The 12134-nt window shown below is 39.5% G+C and overlaps 1 protein-coding gene across 4 annotated transcripts in view; it reads right to left on the bottom strand.

Annotated features, from left to right (window-relative positions):
• Positions 1-383: 383 nt before the first annotated feature.
• LOC140201263 (TNF receptor-associated factor 5-like) overlaps positions 384-12134 on the bottom strand; it is a 37456-nt gene continuing 25705 nt past the window's right edge. For all 4 annotated transcript variants that reach the window (XM_072265065.1, XM_072265068.1, XM_072265067.1 and 1 more), the window contains 6 exons: positions 11203-11280; positions 9533-9607; positions 9357-9449; positions 7211-7351; positions 3371-3539; positions 384-1792 (listed from right to left, as the gene is read on the bottom strand). In XM_072265065.1, coding sequence (XP_072121166.1) covers positions 1212-1792; positions 3371-3539; positions 7211-7351; positions 9357-9449; positions 9533-9607; positions 11203-11280 — 1137 coding nt within the window. In that variant the 3' untranslated portion in view covers positions 384-1211. The remainder of the gene's footprint in view (positions 1793-3370; positions 3540-7210; positions 7352-9356; positions 9450-9532; positions 9608-11202; positions 11281-12134) is intronic.

The raw sequence follows: 12134 nt of genomic DNA, 5'->3' as shown, positions 1-12134 counted from the left end.
TGTTATGAGTGTTGCTTTGACCCCAGCATCTGCAGATTATTTTGTGTGAAGTTCTCATAAATTTATTCTCAGGAATTGTATTCCAATTTAGATCTGTCAAAGTCTGACTTTCACTAAGATTTAAACAATGCAGGCTATTTGAATACCATGTAAGTAGTTACCTGGACTTTTTGATTTCAATAACTACCAGCTATTTCCAAAAGGTGCTGTCATTCATAACCAAAACTATTTGTACTTCAACTGCATCACTTGTCTTTCTTCCTTACACTGTATGTACTGACTAATGTTGGAAGAGAACTTCAAAAATATATTTTTTAAATCCCTTGTACATTTTAATTGATATAAATGAAACACCTCTAAGTTAATATGGCTGTGTTTTCTTAACATAGGTAACTTTTTTTATTTACGGTACACAAATTTATTAGTATCAGAATCTATGTCAAATTGCATGTGGTTTACACAGGAAGAGGCACTATGCAAACAGACCAGAGTTGGCACTGGACCTGATTGTAATAGTTGATCAAACTTGGCACTGTAACCAGGTGGAATGTGAGTTGCTTGCCCAATTGATAATCCTCAAACACCTTGGGTGAGAAATGAGCAGAGAAGATCAGCAGAGTAAACTTCATTATAGCCTCCAGTGGAACCTTTATGATCTGCTGCTTAACCTGCTTGTAAACCAGGAAATGATACCAGGCAATAGGCCCCATTGTTCTGCAGGCAAATTCCACAATGGATCTGGAACATTTATAGGATGCTTGTGCCACAATAGAAATCAGGCCTACGATGTTTCCAAGCAGCCACCAGGTTGAAGTTAAGGCCATTCAGTATTTGGAAACCCAGCTCATATTGTTTATCCTCCATGAACTTTATGCCCACAATGTGCGACTATCAATATTGAATTTCTACATCTGTGTGGCTTAGGTGGTATTTGTCTGATTAGATTTAACAATAATCACACCAGATGAACAATGCAAATAGTCAGCATTCATACAAAATCTTTATATACATAAGAGATCTGCATTTAATAGAAAAATAAAAATATTCACAATAGTTTCAAATTATATTAGTTTTTATGGTGCCCAAATATTCAATAAAATATGGTAACACCCAAATATTCAATAAAATATGGTAACATAATGCTCAATGTTGAAGAATAGATTTTCATAATGACTCCATTAGCTTTTTGAAAATATGTTTTAGAAGTTCTTCTATTGATCTTCAAGATCGGTTAAATCCACACTGACCTTGATGAATAATGTGTCATCTTTTATAAACGTCCCTGTTTTCCCACCTTCAAGTACTGCATGAGACACAAATCGAGGACATCCAGATGCTATATTCATTTCTGAAACTGGTCTTTTAAAACTGGTGCTGTTGGCGTCAGCCTTAAAGAGGTCCACTATGTGATGTTTTTTCGGGCCCTGGTCAAGCAGTGTGAGAGTGACCTTCTGTTTAAATGGCCACGTTAACAGAGAGTCAAACTCACCTTTCATAACAACAAAAAACAATGATAAATGAGTTCCTTTGCCTGCTCCATCTCCATTTAAATACGCCCGAGCACACAGTCTGTATCCACAGCGACTGGTGTAAAAGGGCTGGCTAAAAAGAGAAACAGCCATACCCTCTGCTGCTTCCTGCTTTCTCCTTCTGTAGTTGCAGATCTTCCAAATCAGTTTGCCATTATAGCCAGTTGCTTCTAAAACTCGAAATCTTTCATTCGTCTCTTCCAGTAGCTTCTTATGAGCACTTAACAATGATTCATGTTGCTTCAGGCATGGCTCAAAAGACACTAAAGTAGAAATAATATATGCAATGTAATTAGTTCATGACTCATGGTCATCAAAATATTGTTAAATATAACACAATATTACTTCAGATATTATGAACCAGGTTTTTGAGAATTATTCCCACTACATTTCCAACTTCAAAAGCAAAACAAACTGGGTGACGCGATCAACCAATTCGGTTCCTCTGATGCATACAAAATTGCAAACACTTTGGTAGCGTTGCCTTATAGAGCTGGCAAAATTGAGAGACAGGGGAAGTTTGATTGGGCAACTGAGTCACCAGATGCTGGAGAGTGAGAGTGTTCAAAGCAAATAACTTTGATAGGATTAGCTGTGCAGTTATCATCCTTTATAAGCTTAACATAATAATCAGTTCACATTAATATGTTTTGATGTGTTTCTTCTGGGCAAGTACAGTCTTGAAATGGACATGTCATACATAAAATTTATACATAATCAAACTAATAAACTGTCTGTCATCCCTAGGGCCATTTTGAATTTCTGTTCCTTCTAAATCAAGTCCCTTCCTCGGGTGGGGAAATCCAGAACCACACAGCACAATCCTAAAAATGGGAGCTGGACATTTTGGAAGAAAATTAGATTGAAGAATACTTTTTTGCACAGAAGATATGAGGACTTTTCTCCCCTAAAAACTGTAGATATGGAAACAATTTAAATCTTCAAGATTTAGTGATTTAGTCTGACAAATTTTTGTTGGGTAAAGCAAAAGAGTGTGCAGTTAAATATTGTTCAACACTCAGTGAATCAAGAAACTGAGGCCCCTCAAGATCTATACTGCGTAGTGGCAGAATTCATATCACCGTAAAGGTTTCTGGCCTATGTATTAATTGAATCCACTAATTTGCTACATTTGATGCCCACTTTAAGCACGTATTGTTACACTAGGAAATTCTTCAGCATCTATTATTGTGAGATCTTAATGCTAAAAAGAAAACATATCCTGCTGAACTGGTTCTGAATCATAAATGTTATAAAGAAAGATGCCTGCACAATTAGCATTTTCTCTCAAAGAATGTATTTTGTGCTATTCGGAGACATGTTGTCTAACTGACATGTTGTATTAAATATGTTTCTAATATATTTATGATTTTACTGAATGTACCAATACTAAATAAGTTTAAATCCCAACCCTAACATCATTTTGCCATCTGGTGGCGCAGTGACACCAGCGCTGGACTCCGGAGCGAAGGTTCCCGAGTTCGAATCCAGTCGGGCCACTCCCGGGCACGCTTTCCATCCGTGCCGGGTTGGTGTCGAGCTCGCAACTCGACCTCGTAAAAAAAAAACAACTGCGCTGTGAGAAGGACGTGGGGGGCCACCCACAGAATCTTTCCTCCAAGACAACCACTTGAAAAAAAGAAGTGGTCGCCAAGGCTCTGGCAGAGTACGGCACACAAAAAAAAACCCATCATTTTGGGCAGATTTTAGGCAGTTTACATTTGGCCTGTAAACTGACAAAAATCTTAACAAATTCACACAAAAGGTACATGAGCATTAAATAAAAGATTTACAAGTTATATTATTTAAGGAAATAATCAAATTGTGAGTAGAGTACAGACCCAATGATGCAATGTTATTTTCAGCACATTCCACTTTTTCCTTCAATATGTGAATGACTTCCTTCAATGCTGCTACTTCATTATTTCTTTCTTGATCTAATCTTCTGCAAAATTGTTGTGAATGTTGTTCAATAGTTATTATTTTGTCAGCATGACCAGCCAGAATTTTCTGTTTTAATGGAAATTGTACAATAATAGTTAATACAAATAAAAGGAAAAAAGGAAAAGAATGGTGAACTCTTTCATTATTCAAACAGCACTATGATTAAGACATTAACAACCTAATTTGCAGCTGAAGAATTCTTGAAGACTATCAAAATATTGATTTTGTACATTTTATAAAAGAAATAAATAGGCATGGAATAATAGTAAATATTCAGTACGTGGCGGATTGTTCCGTTTATGATACAAGTGTCCAGTTAAACATTGTTTCGACTAAAGATCTTAAAATTGATTTTCATCTTGAAATACGTGCACAGGAAAAATTTCATTTCACACTGAACAACACACACAAAATACTGGAGGAACTCGGCAAGTCAGACAGCATCTCTGGAGGAAAATAAACAGCTGACATTCCGAATTGAGACTCTTCATCAGGACCGTTTTATCCAGCTATAGTTTATTTTATATTTTTTTCCCTCTTAGGTGTCAATAAAGTCTAAGCCACATGTACTTAAATTCTACTGTCAAGATGAAGCCACACTCAGGTTGGAGGAACAACACCTTATATTCCGTCTGGGTAGCCTCCAACCTGATGGCTTGAACATTGACTTCTCAAACTTACGCTAATGCCCCACCTCCCCCTCGTACCCCATCCATTATTTATATACACACATTCTTTTTCTCCCTCTGTCCCTCTCAGTAAACCCCTTGCCCATCCTCTGGGTTCCCCCCTCCCCCTTTCCTTCTCCATGGGCCTCCTGTCCTATGATCCTCTCATATCCCTTTTGCCAATCAACTGTCCAGCTCTTGGCTCCATCCCTCCCCCTCCTGTCTTCTCCTGTCATTTCCAATCTCCCCCTCCCCCTCCAACTTTCAAATCTCTTACTATCTCTTCTTTCAGTTAGTCCTGATGAAGGGTCTCGGCCCGAAACGTCGACTGTACCTCTTCCTATAGATGCTGCCTGGCCTGCTGCGTTCACCAGCAACTTTGATGTGTGTTACTTGTACTTAAAATCAAATGGTCTTGATGTGGTCACTGTAACTTTAATTAAATGCTCGCAATTGTATGGTGATCTTCTCAAGCATAATGAATTAGAGATTTAGAATAAATGAGTTACATATTTTAATCTCCTAGCAGATTAAAAGAAGTCAAATTTAGGCTCCCCTATGCTGTGCCTCATGTAGTGCATAGCCTCACTTCTCAGCCCAAATTGAGTAAAATAATTAAAGAAATAATGTTTTTTGTATGAATAGAATAAACTTCAGAATCTTATGATTCAAAGCAAACATATCTTGCTTCGTGTTGTTTGAGATAGGGACCAGACTGTCAACCAGGGGAGTTTCCAGCTTTTGTTGTTTTACCATTCCTACAATAGACTAAATATAGATTTTCTACATCTTTGCTATTTCTAAAATTACTAAGAAGAGTAAACAACACGCAAAGGAAGATGACTGCAGTGTCAAGCTCAGTTATTGTAATTTGACTGAGATTACCTTTTGTATTGTTGTGGAGCTAAATGAGATGTTAACTTGTTCAAATTTTTTAAAATATAAACATGAAATTAAAATAGGCAAATATATGGCTGCTGAGATTTTAAGTGTGCTTTCCTTATTTTCTAAGCTGTTTTGGTGAAGAGTGGATGCTGACAGTGAAGTCTTAAGAACGAAGCTTCTATTGGTACCAGTAAATTGTCCACACAGAACAGGCTAAAGTATCCGCAGGCGCACACTCTGAGATACCACCATCTTTACCCCACAGAGCTGAGGCTTAACTGTCAGACTCCCGCAATTATTTGGTGTAGCATTCGCCAGTCACCTGGAGATAGTGTGACCATCGATCTTTGTTAGAAATGTTTCTGTGCATTTGTGTCCGAGATATTCATCGAGCTGCAGATGAAAGATGCAGACCTAGATTGACAAATCCCAGATCCAAATACTAGACATTTAACCTCAGCTGGAATGTGTAGGAAAGACAGAGTTGTCTTCAGTAATGAGGCTGTATGCAGGATTTCCTCTGCCCCAAGAACTCGGCTGAGCAAGTCAAAATTAGCAGTTATAAAAATAAAAGAACTGGTTTCAGATAAAACTACTTTTATTCTTACACAGATTAAGGTGTTTTTTTTAAACAGCACTCTTGTCATTTACACAATTCCTACCCTTCCTCTGAGCAGCCACAAAGTGGTTTGCTCAATGAACACCAATGCAACATGAGCATACCGCCCAGTGAGGGTGAGCAGTTAGAGCAGTGTAAAATCAGCTGATGTGAAGTCCTGTCCCAAAATGAAGGCTTCCACATTTGGCAAAAGCCGTCATTGCCGTTATAATTACTAGATGACTAAGAAATTACATCATAGTCATCTACTTTCAATCATGGGACATTCACAGATTCATAGACATACAGAAACAGGCCCTTCAGTCCAATCATCACTGCTGATCAAGATCCCTTCTCTACACAAATCCAAGTTTTCTGCAATTGGCCCATACCTCCCTAACCCCTTGTTTTCCATGAACTTGTCCAAATGTCTTATCTGTTTCTACCACTTCCTCTGGCAGTTTGTACCATCTACCCACTGCTCTGTGTGTGGAAAAACTTGACCGCCAGATCTGTTTTATATCTTTCCTTCCTCATTTTAAGCCTAACCTTCTAGTTTGAAATGCTACGCAACAATGATCTGAGGCACATATTAAATATGTGCTCGGAAACATAATTGAAAACTGCCAACGGATTTAACATGGTTTTGGAACCAGGAAATGAAATGAGCCATATATTTTATTTATTTAAACCTTCTTGCTGTTCAATAAAATGCAGAGGATGCAAGTGGTAATATAATTTACTTTGATAGAGTTGTCGGAACTCAGTCCTCTCCGAAACACAGATTCCTTTGTTATTCGAGCATAAACAAGCTAGTTATCCTGGTACGAAGGTTACAGGTTTAGAGACACAGCACAGTAACAGGTCCTTGTGGCTGAACGAGCCTGCACCCCCACAATGTCACCTGTGACCAATTAACCTACCAACCCATACATATTTGGAATATGGGTAGAAACTGACTCCCCAGTTCTTGGATGACTAAAAGCAACAACTCATACGGTGATGATTATACATTCAGCATAGCATAATCTCCTAGTCGTAGTGTCATTCAACATAGAAACAGGCCCTTCGGCCCAACTCCACCATAGAGGCCAAGATGTCGACCAAAACTAGTCCCATTTGCCCACGTAAGCCAGTCCTGATGGAGGGTCTCAGCCCAAAACATCAGCCCCCCCCCCGCCACCAGCACTCCACGTGCTGCATGCAGGTTCTGTTCAGTAAGGTGGATGGGAACAAACAGCACTGACTCATATGGGGGGAGACAGAGAACAGCCACACTGGAGTGAAGTTACCATTCGAACAACAGCTTGCCCATCCTCCAAGCGCTCTCCCTGTGTTGGGAGGTCGGAGGACCAGGAGGAAACAGACTGGATCTCAGACGAGGCAATAGCAAGAGCCCAACAATTCCAGAAGCCACCCTCAAGTGACATTTATCATCCAAGTCTAAGGTTACAGGTCATAAAGGAATATATAAAAACTTTTAACTAGTGCCACTTAATAAAGTATTACACCTATTATACATAATACATTTATAGTATACACCAACATATCAGTTATTTATAAAAACATGCAGAGTAATTTTGTACCTGTGTTCTTACAACTTCGTCATCATTTTTCGAAATGAGCTCACTTAATTGCGCAACCTTACTGTCAAGCTTGTTGATTTGTTCTTCCAACTGACTGATAATGTGGTTTCTGTCACATAACGTTTTTTGGAGATCCAGTATCTATACGGGGGTGGAAATGAAACATTTTGAATAGTTAGGGAGATGGGTTGAGCAGTGGCAAATGGTTTTCAACTTAGATGTGAGGTGACATTCAAACCAGGATAGGACCTATATAGTGAATGACAGGGCACTGATGAGCGCTGTGGAACAGAGGGACCTGGGAGCACAAGTGCACAGTTTGCTGAAAGTGGCCACACAAGTAGATGGGGGTGGTGAGTGGAAATGTCATTTAACGTGCTGGCTTTCATCATTCAAGGCATCGGTTTAGGAGTAGGGACATAATGTTGCAGTTGTTGACACTGCACTTGGAGTATTGAGTACTATTTTGGTCACCCCATTACCAGAAATTCATTACCAAGCTGGAGAGGGTGCGGAAGAGGTTTACGAGGATGCTGCCTAGACTAGAGGGCTTATAGGGAGAAGATGGCCACAACGGATCTTAATCATAAAAGGTATGGATCAGATGGACAGTCGTAGTCTTTTCCCCAGGGTTGGAGAGTTCAAAACTAGAGGATATATATACAAGATAAGAGGAGAGAAATTTAAGAGACCTGAGAGGAAACTGCTCTACACAGGGAATGAGATGACAGAGGAAGTGGTTGAGGCAAAATTTAAGAGGCATTTGGGCAGGTACATGGAGAGAAACTGCTTGCAGGGTTATGGGCCAAACATGGGCAACTGAGGCTAACAGGGAGGATGCTATGGTCAGCAGGGGTGAGTTGGGCCAAACAGCCTGTTTTTGTTATTTACTACTCTATGACTGTAACAGGAAATACCAAATTTGAAAAGTGTTTATCAATAATTAATACTTATTAATTTTTTAAAAACATTTTTTATTAGAACCAAATCTACATAAAAAAGTTACTTCTCAGAACTCTTAAATCTCTCCCTCTTATCTTTTATCAGTGCCCTTTAGTTTTGGACCCTGCAACCCTGGGGAAAAGCCCAGGCCCGTCCACTGTATGCATACCCATGTCAACTTACAAATTTCTATGAGGTCACCCCTCATTCTCCTGCACTCCAGGGAAGTAAAGATACAGTGTGGCAAACCTCTCCCTATAAAACAGGCGCTCTAATCCAGGCAGCATCCTTGCAAATCTCCTCTGTGCCCTCTCCAGCCTGACGGTGTCTTTCCTTTAAAAAGGTAATACTCCAGTGCAACCTCAATAAAGTATGACTCTGACTATGACCAAAAGCCTATGCAACTCATGACCCTATTACTAAACTCAATGATGAAGGCCAACTTGTATCAATGCAGGTATACCATCTTAAAATTAAAAAAAGGTTGTATTGAGGGAAAATGAGCTACCACATTTACCTTCACAACTACAAAACCAAACAATTTAGAGCTTTGAATATTATGAGTATCTGATGGCATGGAATGTATCATGCAGATACTCTTTCGTCCTAATAAACCTTGTGAAAACTGATTTCTCATAGTCCATCAGAAGTTTAATAACGAGAGGTTATGTCAAGCACCATTATATTGGTAAATGATTTTGTTAGCATTAGTTCCTGCTGTATGCTCTAAAAGCCCTCTGAAAGGAGGTTATTGCAGAAGTGATTAGAGTAGGGTTTGAAATACTGAGAAGATCCTGGGTCAGATCGCACCAGACTATCAAAAAGCAGTGAGAAGGGTCTTACTGGGAATGCAGGGGCAACTCCAGGAACCTGAAAGAAGAGGATTCATTCGATAAGGACAGTCTCAGAAATTAAATGTAGTGGAAGAATTCTTGTGTTCAGAGACACCAAGTGGACAGCGGGGAGCAATAAATTAATACTAATGACAGTTGCCCTCACAGGGAGTAATTCTAGAGATTTGTGAATGAAAAAGAGTCATGGGGCTAAGGAGCTGGAAGCAGAGGCGTCTGAGAATGGGTAACTCAAGATCTTGAAGTATTGAGGAGGAATTTACGATCAAGTTGAGGGTAGAGAATGGCATTTTTGGAGTCACTGGTATCTGGTAGTATTGATGTAAAACAAAATGTCTTTCAAATTGTATTACCTGTCCTTCCAACTTATTATTGTTTCTAACAACAAGCAATAAATGTTCATTTAAGCAAGAATTCTCATGCTCCACAATCTTCCTCCGTTTTTCCTGTAGAAATAATGCCAAAATTACACATGATTTTATGACCTTTGACAAAAACTTTTCATTTGAGCATCAATATCCCTTCTTACCCTGGCATGGCAACCATACTTTTTGTAGCTACATTCCACTTCACTTTCTGGACAGATGGTCAGGTGTGCATCAAGCTATATAAAAACATGAACATTTTGAAACACCAGTGCATGCAAATTACTAGAGTTATCTACATAAGTTATAAGTCAACTTTTCTGTAAAATAAGAGAGGCCTTTCTAATTGATAGGAATAATGTATTTTTCAGGCTTCTTTTAGGTATCTAAGATGATAGAAATCAATCAGCACTTGTGTATTGCACGTGATATTGGATGTTAGTTTTAAGTCAGCGATTTAGATGTATCAGAACGGAACATTTTTTCCTGGCCTGCTGCATTCACCAGCACTTTTTGTGTGTGATTCTTCTTACAAACAACTTTTGAAGAGACCTTTTGTTCAGTTAAGGCTAATTTATACTTGTGCGTCAAATGTAGTCACGAACCCTACGCTGTACTCTACGCAAACCCTCTGGCGTAGCCTAATGCGCACCGCTCCCAAAATGCAACTACGCGTCGCAGCAACGCAGACTGAAACAACTGTGATTGGTCCGCTTGGTAGCATCGCATTTCCTCCTACGCTGCGATAGCTTCCCATTGGGTGACTGAAGGGCAGGGAAGGAACTCTGGCTGCAATTCTTTCCATAAAGCTTTACAGACCTCTGAAATTATGGAGGGCATACTTCACTTTTACGAAAGACCTACATTAGTACTTGTTTTCGTTAACCGAAAGGGGATTTTTACTTTTACGAAAAAAGGCGCTTGCTTCAAACTTGTTTACCCTGAGAAAGACTACCATGACCATGAAGCCTTGCGCGGGCAGGTGTGTGCCCATAATGCATGACGTGCCGATTTTTTTCGACAAATCGATTTTGGCTCAAAATTCTTCATTCTGTTAAGTGATACTACACTGTACATACAGAAAATTCACCCTCCTTCAGTTTCAGTCGCCATTGTTTGAAGTTTGAGTTTCTTCGTGTTGAGTTTCAACACGAAGAAACTCAACACAGTGGCATAGAAACCCCACTGCCAACTAGCGTTTTGGTGGTGAATTGCAGAGCGACACAGACACACCAATGCACAAGTATAAATGCTCACAAGGGCATAGCCCTCTTGTGTAGGCTATGGCGTAAGCTTGTACGCACAAGTATAAATTAGCCTTTAGAGAGCCTAAGTTATTGAACTAATTATTCTTGTGCTCTAAGCCCCATCAAGTCATTCATTTATACATGATTGCAATTCCTGAAAAATATCTTGACAGGGAACCACTTAGTCAAAATCCTGTTAATTCTATTATGTCATCAGTCTGTATGGGCAGAATCCATTATTCTGTACCAACGTGCCCCTCAACCATTTAGCAAACCAACTTCATCTAGGCCAGTGGCTCTCAACCTTTTTTATACCATGGACCAATACCATTAAAGGGTCCAAGAAAGCCAGGGTGGGAACCCCTGTGCTAAACATTTGAAGATTAGTTTCAAATCATAATTGTTAATAAAGGACCTTCCACGTAGTCCACAGCAAAAAACATCATATCACAAACTTTTATCTTTAGCCTATTTATGCCTTTTTTCTATAATAAAGGTCAGACTAAAAACATATTAGTTACCTTTTAATGTTTTACTTTTTTAAATGGTGTTAGGAGCCTTTCCGTAGCATTTAAAATATTGCTCACCTCACTTCTTATAAAACTTTCACCACAATTGTTTGTGCAATTAATCGGATACTTCGGACATGCGATCACTTCATGTTCCTTAAACAGAAAAGCATCAATCTGAGCCAATCATGTGCTTGTCATATTAAATAATCTTACTTTCAAATGGAGTTCATCATGAGATTAATTTCAACATTAGGCCTCATTCTTACAAAAAGATCAGCATTCAATATGACGTCAGCTTGTCGTCCCATATCTGAGCACTGTGTTCCCTATCACTGTACACTTCCCTTTGTACTATCCACAGTATGATAGTAAGTTATGATAATGTAAGGTTGGATTCCTAATTTATACCATTTTACCTTAATTGCCTTTGGAGCCTTGTGGGAAGGAGGGAAAACTATCTAGCATTCTTCGTTTGTTTTATCCAGCAACACTTATAGGCATCCGTTAGTCTCATGAGACCATGGATTTGTGCCTTGGAAAGTTTCCAGGGTGTAGGCCTGGGAAAGGTTGTATGGAAGACCAGCAGTTGCCTATGCTGCAAGTCTCCCCTCTCTATGCCACCGATGTTGTCCAAGGGAAGGGCATTAGAGCCCATACAGCTTGGCACGGTGTCGTCACAGAGCGATGTGTGGTTAAGTGCCTTGCTCAAGGACACAACACGCTGCTTCAGCCAAGGCTCGAACTAGCGACCTTCAAATCACTAGACGAATGCCTTAACCACTTGGCCACACGGATTCAGGTTAATTGGGTCTTTGTTTATATCAGAGCAGCTGCTTATTTGGGCCAACTCTTAAAGAACAAAAATCAATCAAGAAAATAGCTGGGATTCTCTTCATTTATTTGGGACACAAAACTGCTTAAATGGGGCAGCAGACAGTTGCCGAACAGTTTCTAACTAATGTCAGTCATGTGCATTTGTGTGGCCATTGGACATGACGCTGTGCTTA

This window comes from Mobula birostris, chromosome 8 (assembly GCF_030028105.1).
Source record: "Mobula birostris isolate sMobBir1 chromosome 8, sMobBir1.hap1, whole genome shotgun sequence".
Classification (NCBI taxonomy): Eukaryota; Metazoa; Chordata; class Chondrichthyes; order Myliobatiformes; family Myliobatidae; genus Mobula; species Mobula birostris.
Note: the sequence above shows the minus strand (reverse complement) of the source record. Positions and strands in the feature narration are given on the sequence as shown.